Raw genomic sequence first — 18,399 nt, 5'->3', positions numbered from 1 at the left:
TGGGCTAAAAAGCGCACGGTCAGCTCTAGATGGCATGACGTTATTGCAGTGCTCCTAGGTTGGTGTTATCAGGTCTGTTCCAGCACTTTCTAATCTTTTATTTGGAGATCATTGGCTGTCAGGGACACACACCTACTACTTTTTAAACTAGAAAAGCGAGTTTTCTGAATAGAGGCTAAGGAGTTGCATCTTTCTAGAATATTTTAAAATAACCTGTTTAAAAAAAAAAAAGCTTTCCTAAATTCTCTATCATGTTAATCAAAAGCATCGTTGTCAGGAGAGGAAGGACTAAGTGAAAGCTGTTGTCTTTTATACAATTCCCTGCAGATAGTTGCATCTTCAGGAAGAGCAGAGTCACATCTACTTGGCGATAGCGGCCCAAATGTACGGACTGTGCCTTAAACACTGGTATATTGTATAGAAATCTGTTTTTTTTTTATGATACATGATATTCCTGTGCAGATCTGTGATTTGTGCACATCCTCCACAACCACATCTTACTATTGTCTTTGCAGTACAGGCCAATTAATGAAATTGAGCTGAAATTATGTAGTATGTTACATATCTCTGTTCTGCAGTCACTATGTAGTAAATGCAGTGTATGACAAAAATTGAAATAATTCCATTCCAGGCAGTGAGACCACAACTCAATTTTCTCCAGCATCTTTCTAAGGTCTTTATTTTGGATGTGCTCCAAGCCATAGCTGAACTCCATGTAGTTTTTCTATACATTTTTGTAAAGTCTAGGGGTTTTTGTGTCTCTGTGTTGAACGATCACAGTTGAGCAGTCATCGCTGAATACATGCTTCATGTGGCCTACCTTTATATATTTTTAAATTATCATTTCCGGATGCTAATATCTACATTATGAATTGGCCAACCAAATAGTCGACAGTCTATTTAACAATGGTGTTAACTAATGTAACTCCTCAAGAAGACCAACTGAACTGTAAAAGGCAATCATTCCTTTAACTTTGAAGATGTATGTTTGTGATGATTGAATGAGATGTATTTTGTAAAAGTCTATATGTTTATTAACCAGTTTACAATGTATCATTGCTGAAAATAAATCTATTTGGTACTTTTTATATCAATAACTATTCTCCAAATATTAACAAGTATTTTTGTTGGTAAAGCTTAGCAGTTACAGTGCTTTGGGATTTTCAGTCTTGAAGGTAATTTGAACAGTGGGATACTCACACATTGAAATTTAGAGCCAAAGCTTATTCAAAATGCATTCCAAGAAGACACAATTAACAGAATATATTTTAACATTGTTGCAAGTGTTGGTCAGTATGTCTGTTGAATGAACTGCTCAGTTCAGATGTATGAGGCCCACTGAAGCCCACTTGCAGCTGTCCGAGAGAGCTGAACATTTAGTCTTAAGGCAGTCGGGGCCTTACAAACCTGTCAAGAGACAGTTTAACATGGCTGTTACACTGAAACATACCGAATAACAAGCTTCTCTGATACTACCGTCGGCAGACTTAGCGGAAGACCTTTCTGTGTCAAGTCTTCTCTTAAAGTGCTTTTCACTTTTGTTATCAACACCTGTAACTCTTCAGAGCCTATACCTTTGACTTTTTGTAATGGTAAGTAATGTAAATGTTGTTTCTGAAATGGATTCTGCTATTTTTTCCAGAGCACTTTAATAAACCGAGAGAATCTTTAACCAGGAAATGTGTGAAATGTATTGTGTGTCATCCAACTTGTAAGCAGTATCCAATAACTTGGAAGAGGAAAGAGTTGAAGTATTGTTTACATATTGAATGAAGCAGTCTTCTCTCCCATCAGTCATTCACCTGACTGAGCAACAAGAACAATGCATCCATTTCATTTTGGCATTTTATTAAAAACCGTCATGAAAAAAAAACGCTGTCAAGTTGTCAAACAAGTATTAAAGTGCAGCAGCAGTTCAGTGTTTAGTGACATATGCTGTAGAAGTTATTTTTCATACTTACAATTTTAAATCAGAAACTTTGTGTTTATGAATGCTATTCCAGTGTTGAAACTAATCAAGAAAATGCAGATCGCACGAGTGTAGCTGTTAATAATATAGAAATATATTACGAATATAAAAGCAAACGCAAATCAGCCAACATATACTGTACTGTAACTGAACAAAAAAAAACGTTATCTTTTAAGACGGCGAGCTCCATTTTAAATGGAGGTTGACCAAATTCTTTGGTTTCTAAACCTAGAGCACTGTAAACACAAGACAGAAGTCGTTAAAATGGATATTACAGGAAAAAATTAAAATTCCGTGATTAAAATTCCAAGCTTACAAAGGCATTCTGTGCGTTTTCAGAAGAAAGTTTGTGCATGCGGCCTCACGACATGATTCTTGGCGTCTTGCGTCCTGTAGGTAGGCACACTGAAGGAGAAGCATCAGCTAAACTTAATAGTAAACTTGATAAAAAAAAATCAAAATACAGTAAACTGGTGGAGCCCATTGGAGCGCGCTCATCAAAATGACCGGGCTTTCCGACTGAAGCGGATCAAAAGATCTCCGCTAACTGCTCGTCTTGGTGGAATCGTGTTCATCCTTGTCCTTCCTCCAGCACCGCTGGATCTTTTATCGCTTGCTGGGTGCAAACACTGTGGAGGGAACGGGACGTTTAGTGGAAACATCCTGGTATTCTGCCGCCCCCTAGCCAACACAAGCACACTGAAGGTCCGGGGCAAGTCAGAGGTTTCTTGGAAATCAGCAGAGGTGTGACCAAGTCAGCTTTGCTCAAGTCCCAAGACAGTCTTAAGTCTTGAGGCACAAGTCTCAAGTCAAGTCCATGTCATTAATGTCAAGTTTCAAGTCTAAATGTAGAACAGCAAGTCAAGTCAGAACAAATCAAGAGTCCAGTATCAATTTAATATCTTAAAGAAAACTAAATATCTAGGACTTTTCAATGCAATATGGTTTTAATAGGATAAAAACTTGGTAAGAGCATCATGAGTTTGATTTCTAGAATCAGTTTCAACTTCAATAAATTCAATAATTCCATACAAATTCAGAAAACAGAATTTAAATTCAGTCGTCTGCTGAAATCTCATCACTTTCAGTCTAAGTCATTTACACAAACACAAGATCTCAAGTCAAGACTTTAGAAACCTTTTCAAGTCATCAGAGTCAAGTCCCAAGTCACCAGAACCCAAGTCAAGTCCCAAGCAATTCAAAACAGTGACTCGAGTCCAAAGTCATGTGAGCGGAGTTCGGGTAGGATCGCTGGAAATTCGCAAAAGGATACAGGATATTTAAAGGAGTGACTTTTTTTTTTTTTTTTTTTTTTTTTTACCTAGGGTTTGTTTTGTCTGGTACGCGCCTTTGTTTTTGTCCGGCCTCGGTGACTGAACCCAAGAGAACAAAGAGGAGCGGCTGCAGACGGTACGGTATACTCACTTCTCTCCCTCAGGCCCTGGCCGAAGCTGTGCACCAGTCGGAGCAGGGCCCGGAACAAAACGGCTTTGATCGCGACCGAAATCAAAGCCCCGGTGACGGCGGCTGCCTCCAGCGTGTACGTCTTATCCTCGCCCCACTTCAGGATGATCTGCAACGATCCAACAGTAAACGCGCAGGTCATCGATTTATTAGTCAAGGATACTGATAAACATGCAAAGTGATGCGTTTTATAAAGACTACAGCTGCACCGACGGTATCTGTATTGTCAGGATTGGCGCTGATCTGTTAACCTGTTCGCAATAAGCTGTTTTTTACCTGTTATACCTATTCTGAATCTGCTGTTTTTATGTTAACTTATTCTGAATTAGCTGTTTGAGAAGTCTATATCCTTTGGTTCTCAACATGGGGTCCGGGGACCACCAGGGGTCCTTGAGGGGGGTCCCTAGCAAATTGATGAATTGTTCAACTTCAGCATTATTTCATTTACAAGAAGTGAACACAATTAGAGAATGTAGAAGACTATTTTGATCATAGTTTCTCTGTTATCTCTCTACCTACGATACAGATAGTCATGGGATTCTAGACAAAGTCATATCTGACAATAAAATGATCTTAGATTTGAGTCCGAGAGACAAAATCTCATCAAATGAGGGTCTGTGGCCCTGATGTGGACTAAATTAGCGGTCCTTAATATGAGAAAGGTTGAGAATCACTGCTTTAGCTAATGCTATGTAGCCTATTTTCCATTTAATTATCATTTATCGTTCTTTTTCTTTTATTTAAAGATTGTTATACGATGGTCAAGTCACAATTTGATCAAATGAATAAATAAATGCAATGTTCTTGTAATTGGTTTATAATAGGTAGCATAAATGACACTATTTGCATTGGTCTAGGACATAAAATATTGGAAATCAGGGGGAAAAAAAAAAACCTTCCCAGCTCACCCTGTACATCAGATAAACAAAGAAGGCTACTTCAGGAATGTTCTGCAGGGCGAAGATCCACACCAAGCTCTTGGCTTCCTTTAAAACCTGTAAAACAACAAGTCGATGCAACAAGCAATTACAGCCGCTAACCTCAAGTGTGCTCTCGTTCATTCTAAATTCATCCTGTGTATACGCTGGAAACACATGAATTTGGTTTTCTTCACAATCTAATACTTTTCTCATCTGTCATACATTGCAAATATATTGATATTTTAACACGTTTTGGTTTATTTCTTTGCATATTTTCATGTACATATTTCATTTGCTTCATCTCAGCATGTTCTACTGCTGTTATTTTGCACACCCCTGCATACATGGCATACATGCAGTAACCCATATTTACCCAGCTGCTGAATCCTCATTCATATTACAGAACTTTCCCCACAGGGATCATTCAAGTTCTTATGGTATCTCATCTTCATTTTTCTCCAAATACTGTTAAGTATTTAAGCCATCTTTTACTATTTAGTAAAAGATGGTCTATGAACTTTCACTAAATCAAAGATGCAGACCAGAACTTCATAAGTTACAGCTCTAGTCCCTCTAGTCTAGTCTGTTCCCACACCTTTCCACTGATGAAATTCCAAAACTTTTCCATGACTTCACCATGACCCCTTTTCAAATTTCCATGACCAAATTTGACTGAGACTGAATTAAACGCTAACTATCAGCTACACTAACCTGAAGCATTATTTGTTTTTCACTTTAAAATCAAGGATTATAATATTAGACTATTTTTTGCTGCTTTTTTGACATTTGACAGTATTCGAGAAAAAAAAAAAAAGATTGAGGTAGCAGGTTTCCACTCACCGCGACGGCCCCGACGGCGGCGGTCAGGCAGGCCCAGAAGACGCCCACGCCCAGGATGATGTTGTCGTCGGCGGACACGGCCGAGCCCGACGTCATGATCAGGATACACAGGCACAGCTGAAACATGAGAGACCAGACATAGTGCGGATGAAGCCGGGGGAACAGCTCTGTTAAAAGAGGGATACACTTGTCAAAAGCAGTGACGTGAACATGAATTATACTATGTACATTACTCTACATATAGGCAGTGGTGGAAGAAGTATTCAGATCTTTCACTTAAGTGAAAGTAGCAATACCACAGCGTAATAATACTTTGTTACAAGTAAAAGTCCTGCATTCAAAATCTTACTTAAGTCAAAGTACAAAAGTATTAGCATCAAAATGTACTTAAAGTAGCAAAAGTAAAAATAGTCATTATGCAGAATGGCCCATTTCAGAATCATATGTATGTATATCATGTTATTGGACTATAATTATTGATGCATCAATGTGTTCATCACTTCAGTGTTGCAGCTGGTAAAGGTGAAGCTAATTTTAATTACGTTATATACTGCTGGGTAGCTTAACCTATAAAAATATATCATAATTTATTAGTTGATTTATAATTTGTATTAATAATCTAAATCTGCAAAGTAACTAGAAACTAAAGCTGTCAAATAAATGTGTAAAGTAGCATGAAATGGAAATACTCAAGTAAAGTACAAGTACCTCAAAACTGTACTTAAGTACAGTACTTGAGTAAATGCACTTAGTTACATTCCACCACTGCATATAGATAGTAACAGCCAGTGGTGTAGTGGTGAATTCAAAGGAAGGTAAACTATGACCATCATGGCATGTCATCTCAAAGCAAACAACCACTATGAACAAAAAACAAATATATTTGGAGAAAGGCATTCAATTATGCTTTTTTTCATCCATAAATAGACAAGTACAGGCGAGTTCACTGCGGGATGTCAAAAGGGATTCTGGGAAATGTAGGAAATCACTAACCGAAGTAGAAGTAGAAAAGGTAAATTACAACAATTACATCGCAAAATAACTCCTGGAATGCCCTGAACATCACTGACTGATGATATATGACAGTGTAAAAGTATCCAAGGGGGGAATTTTCCTGGAGCTGGTATGAACGCCACAGATGATGAATTACAATTCTCATGCTTAGCTAAAGTCACAGGGCAGGAATCCAATTTGTTTTAACTCCCCCACATGAGGATGACAGGTTACCAAAACTCCGTCCAATAAAGGAGCTACTTGTGAGTCCATGTGACTTCTGTTTACAAGCCCTAGTTCACTGGTAATTGGGCAGTGTGAACCTAAGTGACCCAAAGTCAACGTTTCCACCATGGTTTGGAACAAAGAAAACAACCTGTCAGTGTGAATGCAACCTAACAAGCTTTTAGAGTGTCACCGAATGACAAAATGTTGAAACTCTTGTCCCATATTGTGAAACCTGGTGAGGGTAAAACTAGATGAAAAACAAGCGTCATGGTATCCCTTCAAAAAAAAAAACATAAGGTGAAACAAAGGCATAATTAACCTATGCAGGGAAAGGGGGGAGGCTGTCTGTCACGTATAGCGCGCAGGAATGCGGTCCTACCTGAGCCTGCAGGTCAAAGGTCACCATGGAAAAGCACAGGTTGAGCAGGAAGTACTGCTCTTGGAGGCTCTCCAAGGCCCCGCCCACCCGGAAAGCCATCATGTTGGGCCTCTGGATGAGCAGCGAGGTGCAGAAGACGTAGATCACGGCCAAACACAGGATGCACACGAAGCGAACCTGGAACGCAAACGTATCACTGTTGTCGTGGGGGTTTTTCCTCCATGTTTTAACTTCAGCTGAAGGACTATGTGGTCCTCTATGGGTTGAGAAAAAAATTGGGGTTTCATGAACCCCTTGGGCTCATGAAACGCCTCAAAAACCCATTGGATAAAGTCAGAAATACATTGTTGTCAAGCCAAAACCAAGGCCGTTTGCCTTAATTCCTGAAAAGTTGACATTTTGGAGATCTGAGGTTTCATCAGCAATATTATTCATTATTCAAATTACATTAATGTTAACATCAAAACAAGGAAATACCCAAACTGAGTGGAAAGATTGATCTGTTTATTATTTAACACTGAAGGCAATATATCTATATGCTCTAAACAAATTTCTAACTGAATTTACCCAAAGTCTAATATGATGGTTTACACTGGGCTTTGACCGATACAGATATTTTTGGGGATTTAAGTTGCTCAGAGCCAATATTTTGTGCCAAAACTCAATATCTTTAAACTGGTTTTCCTGGTGGCTAAGGCATGTACCACGTAAACGTGATGTCCTGAGTTCACTCCAGTCCAGGACCTTTGTCGCATGTCATCCCCTTCTCTCTCCCAATCTTTCCTGTCTCTCTCTACCATCTAATCATTATTAGATGGCCCCCAAAAATTACAAAAATGTCTTTAAATGGGACCATTTCCATGGCAAAAATGTCAAGTATTCACTGTTTCCCGCAGGCTGTAAAAGCCACTGAAACAGTATTTAGACCAGGAATCTAGTACAAAGTATTAAGATTCATTTGCAGTTTGTTTCCCATACCTACTAAACCACGGGGTAACACTTTACAATAAGGGTACACTAATTTAAGGGTTAGTTAATGCTTAATAAGCATTAACTAACCCTTAATTAACAGTTAACTAATGTGTAATTTACTAATGGTGTTCATGTTAACTAAGGTATTAATTTATACATTATTTAATAGTTTATAAAGATGACTATTAAATAATGTATAAATTAATACCTTAGTTAACATGAACACCATTAGTAAATGATTACCAGACACATTAGTTAACTGTTAATTAAGGGTTAGTTCATGCTTATTAAGCATGAACTAACCTAATGTAACTAATGTACCCTTATTGTAAAGTGTTACCAACCACAGACATAAATCTATGTATACAACTGCATGTAACTATTACAGACAGCAATAGTGACATCAAGTGGTGTAACCGTTAATTTCAACAGAGCTAATTTCAACTGTGAAGAAAGTAGTTTAGGTGTGATCAGAAAGATGTTTTGGTTTGGCCATCTTTTACTATTTAGTAAAAGATGGTCTATGAACTTTCACTAAATCAAAGATGCAGACCAGAACTTCATAAGTTACAGCTCTAGTCCCTCTAGTCTAGTCTGTTCCCACACCTTTCCACTGATGAAATTCCAAAACTTTTCCATGACTTCACCATGACCCCTTTTCAAATTTCCATGACCAAATTTGACTGAGACTGAATTAAACGCTAACTATCAGCTACACTAACCTGAAGCATTAATGCATTAAATTGCCTTAAGTCTTTTTGTTTGTGTTTGGATGTGTGAATAAACCATGTTCCCATCAAGCTATATTATAGTCTAAATTAACAATGTATTGGTAGGTAGGTGTTTAGACAGTAAAGTGTACAATTTATCTTAAGGTAATTTTTCAGTGATTTCAAAAGGTGACGCTGAATTTACATTCACAAGTACACACGTTCATTTGGTTCCATCTGTTCATTAGCTTACAGAAGATACACATAGTCTTATACGGTTTATATTTGTGAAGAGTAGAACAAAGATCATTTGTACTCTGAGGAAATTTGGCCTCAAACAGGAAGTGTTGCAGCTTATCACAAAAGATGTGCTTGTTTTATTGTTAGCTAGCCAAAATGATGGCTTGGCATTTCCTCAGTTCAGTGAATTTCATGTTGCCAAAGTAAACCATACCATAGTTCCTTCATTAAGTTCTCCCATCCATCAAATCAATCCGCCATGCCAATGGGTATTTGACATAAGACTTTAAACCTAGTAGGGGGTCAGTTTAAAGCTGGAATCTGGGACTTTTTTTCCAGTAATAAATAGCTATTTAATCCATGTAGACCGTGGAGTCAGGTTACACAAAACCAGTTGGCACCATGGTTGGAGACACTCTCTATACACCAATATTGAAATGTTAGACTGAGTAGGAAGAAAGTCTGCCAACTATCCAACTAATGTTAGCCAACACAGGTTACCTGCACTGGGTAGCTGAGTGCTGCTAGCTTAGGGCTGGGCGATATGGTTGAAATCAATATCATGATAATCATAAGGATTTTTCTCGATATCAATATATATTCCCACACCTTTCCACTGATGAAATTCCAAAACTTTTCCATGACTTCACCATGACCCCTTTTCAAATTTCCATGACCAAATTTGACTGAGACTGAATTAAACGCTAACTATCAGCTACACTAACCTGAAGCATTATTTGTTTTTCACTTTAAAATCAAGGATTATAATATTATACTATTTTTGATGCTTTTTTTGACATTTGACAGTATTCGAGAAAAAAATAAAAGATTGACTTTACAAATAAAATGTAATGACTTTTCCAAAACTTTTCTCCCTTTTATACTTTTTCATAACTTCTCCAGACCTGGTGTGTTGGAACCCTGTACCTGGTATGCAGCTGAGAGATTTCACAACACTGCACTGCACATATGAAGCAGCAATGGAAGTAGTATAATATACATTAAGCTGAATGAAAGATAACTGTGTAATACAAAGAATAGCCAAATGGCTGTTTACACTGGTTACAGCTGTGCAATGGGAAAATCTTATTTTCTCATCAAAAGAATCACAAATGAAGTCTTAACAATAAAGTTGATCTGACAACTATTAGTGTCCCGTGTCGTTTCTGTAATAAAAGTTAAAGGGGGTTTGTTAGACTCTTAGTCTTGTTAAAGATTTAAATGATTATCTGAGACAATTATAGTTTGCATTTAGGGTCCATAAATGAGTGTGTGTAATGTGAAAAGGCTGATAGTAATGCATTAAATTGCCTTAAGTCTTTTTGTTTGTGTTTGGATGTGTGAATAAACCATGTTCCCATCAAGCTATATTATAGTCTAAATTAACAATGTATTGGTAGGTAAGTGTTTAGACAGTAAAGTGTACAATTTATCTTAAGGTAATTTTTCAGTGATTTCAAAAGGTGACGCTGAATTTACATTCACAAGTACACACGTTCATTTGGTTCCATCTGTTCATTAGCTTACAGAAGATACACATAGTCTTATACGGTTTATATTTGTGAAGAGTAGAACAAAGATCATTTGTACTCTGAGGAAATTTGGCCTCAAACAGGAAGTGTTGCAGCTTATCACAAAAGATGTGCTTGTTTTATTGTTAGCTAGCCAAAATGATGGCTTGGCACTTCCTCAGTTCAGTGAATTTCATGTTGCCAAAGTAAACCATACCATAGTTGTTCCTTCATTAAGTTCTCCCATCCATCAAATCAATCCGCCATGCCAATGGGTATTTGACATAAGACTTTAAACCTAGTAGGGGGTCAGTTTAAAGCTGGAATCTGGGACTTTTTTCCAGTAATAAATAGCTATTTAATCCATGTAGACCGTGGAGTCAGGTTACACAAAACCAATTGGCACCATGGTTGGAGACACTCTCTATACACCGCTATTGAAATGTTAGACTGAGTAGGAAGAAAGTCTGCCAACTATCCAACTAATGTTAGCCAACACAGGTTACCTGCACTGGGTAGCTGAGTGCTGCTAGCTTAGGGCTGGGTGATATGGTTGAAATCAATATCATGATAAGGATTTTTCTCGATATCAATATATATCACGATATGGTTATGTTAGGTGTGATGTCAAACAAAACAGAAATATTCAAATAATATTCCTACCATACCTCATTTTATCAGAGTTTTTAAGTAAAATTTGCTTGTCATCATCAATTCAGACAGCAGAAATGTGTGTCACGATATCAAAATATCTTCATATCATCATGATATGATTCCACTGACAGATGATAAACGATAATATTGAATTATCGCCCAGCCCTATGCTAGCTAGTTAGCATACTACCCTACCCAAAGAGCTTACAGTGAAAATAATTTTTGGCCCACCTGACTGATATGCTAGCTGCACACACTGTAGAATGCTGTTACTGTCAAGTCGCAATGTTTAGGGCTGCAACTAACGATTATTTTCACTGTCGATTAATCTGTCGATTATTTTCTCGATTGATCGATTAGTTGTTTGGTCTATAAAATGTCAGAAAATGGTGAAAAATGTGGATCAGTGTTTCCCAAAGCCCAAGATGACGTCCTCAAATGTCTTGTTTTGCCCACAACCCAAAGATATTCAGTTTACTGTCATAGAGGAGGAAAGAAACCAGAAAATATTCACATTTAAGAAGCTGGAATCAGAGAATTTTTATGTATTTTTCTTAAAAAATTACTCAAACCGATTAATCGATTATCAAAATAGTTGGCGATTAATTTAATAGCTGACAACTGATCGATTAATCAATTAATCGTTGCAGTTATAGCAATATTTGTACTGTCATAAGCAATATTATTGCTGAAGTTAGAAGTTAGAATCATTGAAAGTCAAATTACCTGGTCTGGGGAAGCCATTTTTACTAGGGTGGAACTGTTTTTACTGGTGAGCCACACTGGCTGCTCCACCTTCTTTGATAATATAACTGATAATATAATACTTGCATGGCTGTTTGGTTGTAGTCTGAACATCACTTCAAATACTTTTCACCGCCAGAGGGAGAGACAAAGTGGGGAAATCTGGGAAATACTCAAACAAACAATAATAATGATCCATTCTTCAATAAATATCTATACAAACTGCATCATATGGCACAAAGCTTCCACTAGATGGCGCCCTACCAGTAGCTCCTGCTTGTCCTGGGTCGGCAGCACCAAGAAGTTGACCACCGATCGCACCGTGACCACCAGCACGCTCAGCACAAACACCACCAGCTCCTGCCGGTTCTCCTGCAGCACGCCTCGGCTGATGTAGTAGATGCAGAACACTACAGGGGACCAGACAGCATACAGCCAACATACAGCAGTGTTCATTAGATATTAGAAAATTCAGAGAAAATATATTATGTCCAAGCTAGATTTCTCCCAAAAAGTAAAAAAAAAAAAAAAAGCAGCTATCTGGCCATGGTTTAGAATGAGTGTTTTTGCTTAAATGTAATGTATGTCTAGATGCCCAGACACACACTGTATGTATTTATAGCTTTCTGTAGACCTGGTAATGTGAATACAATCATGTATATATGCTGTAAATTCATGTTTTCTTCATAATCCCATACTTGTCCTACTTTGAATAAAAAGCATACCTCGTCATTTTTTTTTTAAAATAATTTTTGGTCTTATTTCCTACACTCTTATGTATGGGTTTAACAGTCTTTTTTTTAACAGTTTAACAGCGAACTTGTTTACAGAGGAAAAAGATGACTGATACCAGAAAAAAGAAGTCCCAAAATTTTTTGGGTGAAGCTGAAACTGTCACCATGCTGTGGGCGTCGAAACGTCAGACTGTTTGCACCTTTTATTTGTTTTATCTGTTTTATGTCATCTCTTTTCTTTCTGCGTTTTAAATTGCTATTCTCTTTTTCTCTATATATTTGTTGTATATTTGTTTTTATATTTGTTGATGTAAAGCACTTTGAATTGTATTCGTTTGCATGAAAGGAGCTCTATAAATAAAGTTTGACTTGACTTGACTTGACTAAGACTAAATGCTATCAAATGGCTCCTAATTAGGGCTGGGCGATATGGCTGAAATCAATATCACAATAATCATCATTACTTTTTTCCGATATCAATATACATCATGATATGGCTCACATATGCAAAATCACGTTAAATAATCTAATTAATGTTCATCCCATTAAACCAAATGATAATGTTGGGTGTGATGTCAAACAAAGCTGACATTTTCAAAGAATATTCCTCAAAATGTTTCACACCTCATTTTGTCAGTTTTTTAAAAACAAATCTGCTTGTTATCATGAGTTCAGACAGCAGAATTGTGGGCCATGATATCCCAAAATCACCATATCATCAGACGATAGGGCTATTTTCATTGTCGATTAATCTGTCGATTATTTTCTCGATTAATCGATTAGTTGTTTGGTCTATAAAATGTCAGAAAATGGTGAAAAATGTGGATCAGTGTTTCCCAAAGCCCAAGATGACGTCCTCAAATGTCTTGTTTTGTCCACAACCCAAAGATATTCAGTTTACTGTCATAGAGGAGGAAAGAAACCAGAAAATATTCACATTTAAGAAGCTGGAATCAGAGAATTTTGACTTCTTTTTCTTGAAAAATTACTCAAACCAATTAATCGATTATCAAAATAGTTGGCGATGAATTTAATAGTTGACAACTAATCGATGAATCGTTGCAGCTCTAAAAGACGATAAACGATAATATTGAATTATCGCCCTGCCCTACTCCTAATGGGTGCCTACTTTAGGGTCTATGACATGAAAACACTTGAGAACCCCTAATGCACGGGCCTAATACTGAATACATAATAACAAGCTGCCATACAAATTCGGCTGTGAATTGTGCACGAACGGCATCCGGTCCAACTATCTCCGGGAGGGGGGGGAGGGTTTCATCATATGATTACACTAGGAACACTTCTGCTTTCTTTGGCATCGGTGTGGTAAACTCATAGCAAAACAGGGTGGAGGAGTGTAGCTTCAACTTCCTCCGGACCTCAACAGCAGCGTGCTTTCTCATCGCTGACACGGAGGGCCGCCCGAGGAGAGTCACGCTCACTTACAGATCCCCACCAGCTGGATGAGGGACACGGTGAGGTCGTCCCCAAAGGCGTACGAGGCCATGCTCTGCTCGTAGATGCCGTACAGGGTGAGGCCGAGCAGCGCGCACAGGGAGGCGACGGCGAAGCAGAAGTAGAGCCTCACCGGGCACGACAGCTCCGACCAAGGCTTTATCTGGAGGAAGAGGATGTGGAGAAACTGCGTGATGAAGCTGGAACGTCAACTGTCTGCGAGGTGCAGCGAGATGGAAGACCGATTTCGCAACTGAAATGAATGTGAAATGAAAAACGACAGTAGACAAAAAATATGTACCAGGGATGGGGCGATAATTCAATATATCGCAATGTGAAAATGTGACAACACGTATCGTGGGGTAGAAAACTGTATGGTGATATTAGCTCCATTTTTTCCCGCTGTAGTAATCACAAATGAGACAGCTTGACCATCACAATTTCACAAGCTCTCCATCCAAATTATACTATTTGCACTTTGTAATTACATTTTTCAATTGTTCTTTACATTCTAGCAAGCCAATGCCATAGGCTTGCTAGACAGATTTGTGGCTCAGAAATAAACATAATTCTGCACAGTCCGACTTTGTTGTCATTGAACTTTTATATATTACATCGTATCGTGGTTGTATTGAATCATGAACCCCATGTCACGTCTTGAATCGTGTTGTTAGATAAACATATCGTCCCATCTCTTATGTGCAGTAGAATGATTGGGATTATTTCCAACCAGAAAAAAAATCATCTTTTTTGACCTGCTATATTTACCCATATATGATATTTAAGTCCTTGATTTTAGATGACAGGATTTCAGACTTTTTCTGCTCCTTCATATATACACAAAAGCCTGCAGAATATTAAAGCAGGTGCAAATATGTTCTTTTGTTTTTCTTGCGTTAATACTAATGTTTTTCGTTATGAGTCTTACTGCTTGACAATGAGACGGGATAAAAGGACTACATCTCACCGGGCCACATGGTGTTGGGATCAGTTCCTGGTGCCTTGGCCTCAGGTTTGGAGATGGAAGATCTGGGCCCTCCCTTGGCTGGTTGCCCAACAAAGGACTGACATATGAAATAGGGTAAATTATAATCCGTTGCAGAGAGAAATACAACAAATATTGGCAGGCCAATAACCTGTAGAACAGTGATTCTCAACCTTTTTCATATCAAGGACCCTAATTTAGTCCACATTAGGGCCACGGACCCCCATTGATGAGATTTTGTCTCTCAGACCCAAATCTGAGAATATTTTTATTGCTAGATATGATTTTGTCCAGAATTCCATGACTATCTGTATTGTAGGTAGAGAGATAACAGAGAAACTATGATCTAAACAGTCATTCTTCTACATTCTCTAATTGTGTTAACTTCTTGTAAATGAAATAATGCTGAAGTTTAATAATTCATCAATTTGCTGGGGACCCCCTGGAACCCCCTCAAGGACCCCTGGTGGTCCCCGGACCCCACGTTGAGAACCACTGCTGTAGAATACATAATTTGTCTAAAAGTCATAGACCAGTAGATCAGAGATTAGAGTGCTATTCTTGAATGAACATTAATTTCTGATTCCTTTTGGGCAATTGACTTTATATGGAGAGAACACCAGGCCAAACTCCCATTTAAAAAACTGCCAATTTAATGCTGCCTTGCATCTGCAAACGTACTTATCAGTAACAAGCAAAAGTTGAGATTTTGTTGAAATTAAGTTCTGCTTGGTATATTATATGTATGCCGAATTGAAGGGTGGATCCCAATGATTCATAAAATATAACATTCATATAATAAGTCGTGTTCAACTATGTGTGTGCAACATGTCGATAAGCAGGGCAGCATTTGTCAGATTTTTTGAACAGAGTTTGGCGTGACATGTAACGTACAGGGGCTAGACATTTTTGGGTAACGTTACGACATTTGCGTTGTTTATGATAAGATACTGATGTGCACGCTTGGATAGCATAGAAAGAAGTGCAACGACACTGGCCGACACAAACAGCTAGCTTAACGAAAATTAGCCTATACAGAACAACAACATCCCAACGCTGGCTAACAGTCACGTACGACAGACTTTTCAAACTTGAACTCACCTTATTTCGTCCATCTTATTGTGAACGGGGCTGCGGGTCATGTGACTACATTCCAGCAAATCTCTGTTACCTTTATATATTCAGGTAAGACAATTTCGGTTTCACATTGTGTTATCAAAGAACAAGGCTCGCTTTCTTCTGCCTTGACCAGTGCCAAACAGGTACCAATGTTCTTCCTGTTCTTCTTCTTCTGCTGCTTTGAGGCAGGCTAGACGCTCGAGCGTATTGCTGCCCTCCCCAGGACCCAAAGATCAGCTTTCTTGAGTTTAGATTCTCGGATATGTTATCGTTCTTCATAACGCTAAGCTGGTTTTCTTTGCAGGATAGATTTGCTTACTAGAACATTGTCTCGTTTTAGACGCCGGTAGGGCATAGTATAATGGAAGCCCATTTCCGCCAATGTGATGAAAAAAACGGTCCTGTAAGTCATTATAATGACTTAGTATCTCAAAATAATGAGTTAGTATCTCAAAATAATGAGAGACTTTCTCAAAATAATGACTTAGTATCTCAAAATAATGACTTAGTATCTCAAAATAATGAGAAAATTTCTCAAAATAATGACATAGTATCTCAAAATAATGAGAAACTTTCTCAAAATAATGACTTAGTATCTCAAAATAATGAGAAACTTTCTCAAAATAATGCCTTAGTATCTCAAAATAATGAGAAACTCTCAAAATAATGAGTTAGTATCTCAAAATAATGAGAAACTTTCTCATTTACGGTCCTGTAAGTCATTATAATGAGAAACTTTCTCAAAATAATGACTTAGTATCTCAAAATAATGAGAAAATTTCTCAAAATAATGACTTAGTCTCAAAATAATGAGTTAGTATCTCAAATAATGAGAAACTTTCTCAATATTTTGACTTAGTAAATCATAATAGTGAGAAACTTTCTCACAATAATGAGTTAGTATCTCAAAACAATGAGTTAGTATCCCAAAATAATGAGAAACTTTCTCAAAATAACGAGTTAGTATCTCAAAAATAATGAGTTAGTATCTCAAAATAATGAGAAACTTTCTCAAAATAATGAGTTAGTATCTCAAAACAATGAGTTAGTATCTCAAAATAATGAAAAACTTTATATATATATTAAGTTATTATTTTGAGATACTAATTCATTATTCTGAGATACTAACTCACTTTGAGAAAGTTTCTCATTATAATGACTTACAGGACCATTTTTTTTAATCATACTGGCGGAAATGGGCTTCCATAGTATGGGAATAAGAAAGAGTGTAAATTCAGCTCCCTGGATGATCTTGAGCAGAGCCATTGAGATATATGGCTCTGATCTTGAGCAGGCAGGTGGTCTCTTTTGGCCAATCAACGTTTAGCACTTGATACATGAAGACATTTCACAAACACTCAGTGGGTTTAAATTCAAACCTGCTGAGAATTCACTCCTTCAGATGAGACCTGTTGATGCTGTCTGTTATCTAGTGGCCCGTTCTTAATTCTCATTGAAGCTAACTCTAAATTATATTGATATCAGACACCATTAATAACTACCACCACTACAGATGAAACCTTTCTTAGCTTTCATATCCAGACTGGGAGAAGAGCTTCATTTTTGTAGCAAAACACTGGGATCAGCCAATATATGAAAATCATCTCTGTGTCTCTGGTGCATAAATCTACCTTGTGTGCTTGCTCCAGCGTGATTTGAGTTTTTGCTAATTTTTGACATTTTACATCCCTTTAATGTTGACTGTTTTTACGTGTGTCATAATTAAAGATATTTTAAAATCAGTTTTGCCATACCACACAGGCTCATTCACTCCCATTCAATTCCAAACGGCATAGAAAACAACTTTGGAGACTTAATTCAGTCAGTAAAGGTAATCCATCACTGTGAGAGGCTGCCAATCGCATTTTGCAAAATTGCTTCAGAACGATAATATCAGGCTATAAACTTTTACATTTTTAAAGAAATTCTGTTCACGGTTTCATATTAATGTTCAGGAACACTGCAAAGGCTAAGACGAGACAGACTTACCACCGTTTTCCACTTGTAAAAAAATATACCACTTCCCACTCCAAAATAAAACTTTTAACCACTAGAACACAACAACTATAACAACTTAAATCTGGAGTCAATCAGATTTAAGTTTCGGTCGGTCGCATGCAACACATGCAACGAGTCATACTTTGGGCTCAAACATATGGGAGAGTCGTACACTTTTATTTTAACACAATACGTTCTTCAAACACAAAATGTTTTATGGTTTAGTCTCTTACTGTAATGTCTGACAAGGTTGGAGAACACTTTGGGAGGGACCGTGCCTCCATGCAGAACATTTTAAGATCCTTGATATTCTTAGGTTTGTGCTTGTGGACTGCCCTCTTCAATTCAGACCTCTGGAGACAAGATGACCATTGCAAAACATTGATTTTGTGTTCCCACAACCATTTCTTTCAATTGTAGTTCCAGTGATGCTTGGCAAAGTTCAGGCGCTTCAGTTTATGGGTTGCACTCAGTAAGAGCT

At 37.6% G+C, this 18,399-nt stretch overlaps 1 protein-coding gene across 1 annotated transcript; it reads right to left on the bottom strand.

Annotated features, from left to right (window-relative positions):
- Positions 1-2,459: 2,459 nt before the first annotated feature.
- Positions 2,460-16,075, bottom strand: LOC139658024 (uncharacterized). The gene is made up of 9 exons (XM_071536044.1): positions 15,903-16,075; positions 14,784-14,880; positions 13,808-13,979; positions 11,889-12,034; positions 6,794-6,970; positions 5,194-5,310; positions 4,342-4,428; positions 3,395-3,542; positions 2,460-2,598 (listed from the first exon to the last, which is right to left on the bottom strand). The coding sequence occupies exons 1-9, from the start codon at positions 15,941-15,943 to the stop codon at positions 2,576-2,578; spliced, it is 1,008 nt and encodes a 335-aa protein (XP_071392145.1). The 5' UTR covers positions 15,944-16,075; the 3' UTR covers positions 2,460-2,575.
- Positions 16,076-18,399: the final 2,324 nt, after the last annotated feature.

Source organism: Centroberyx affinis, unplaced genomic scaffold (genome assembly GCF_046629955.1).
Source record: "Centroberyx affinis isolate AG114_WGS23_722 - 3 ecotype Tasmania unplaced genomic scaffold, CSIRO-AGI_Caff_v1 ptg000185l_1, whole genome shotgun sequence".
Classification (NCBI taxonomy): domain Eukaryota; kingdom Metazoa; phylum Chordata; class Actinopteri; order Beryciformes; family Berycidae; genus Centroberyx; species Centroberyx affinis.
This window is presented reverse-complemented; position numbering and strand designations above follow the sequence as displayed.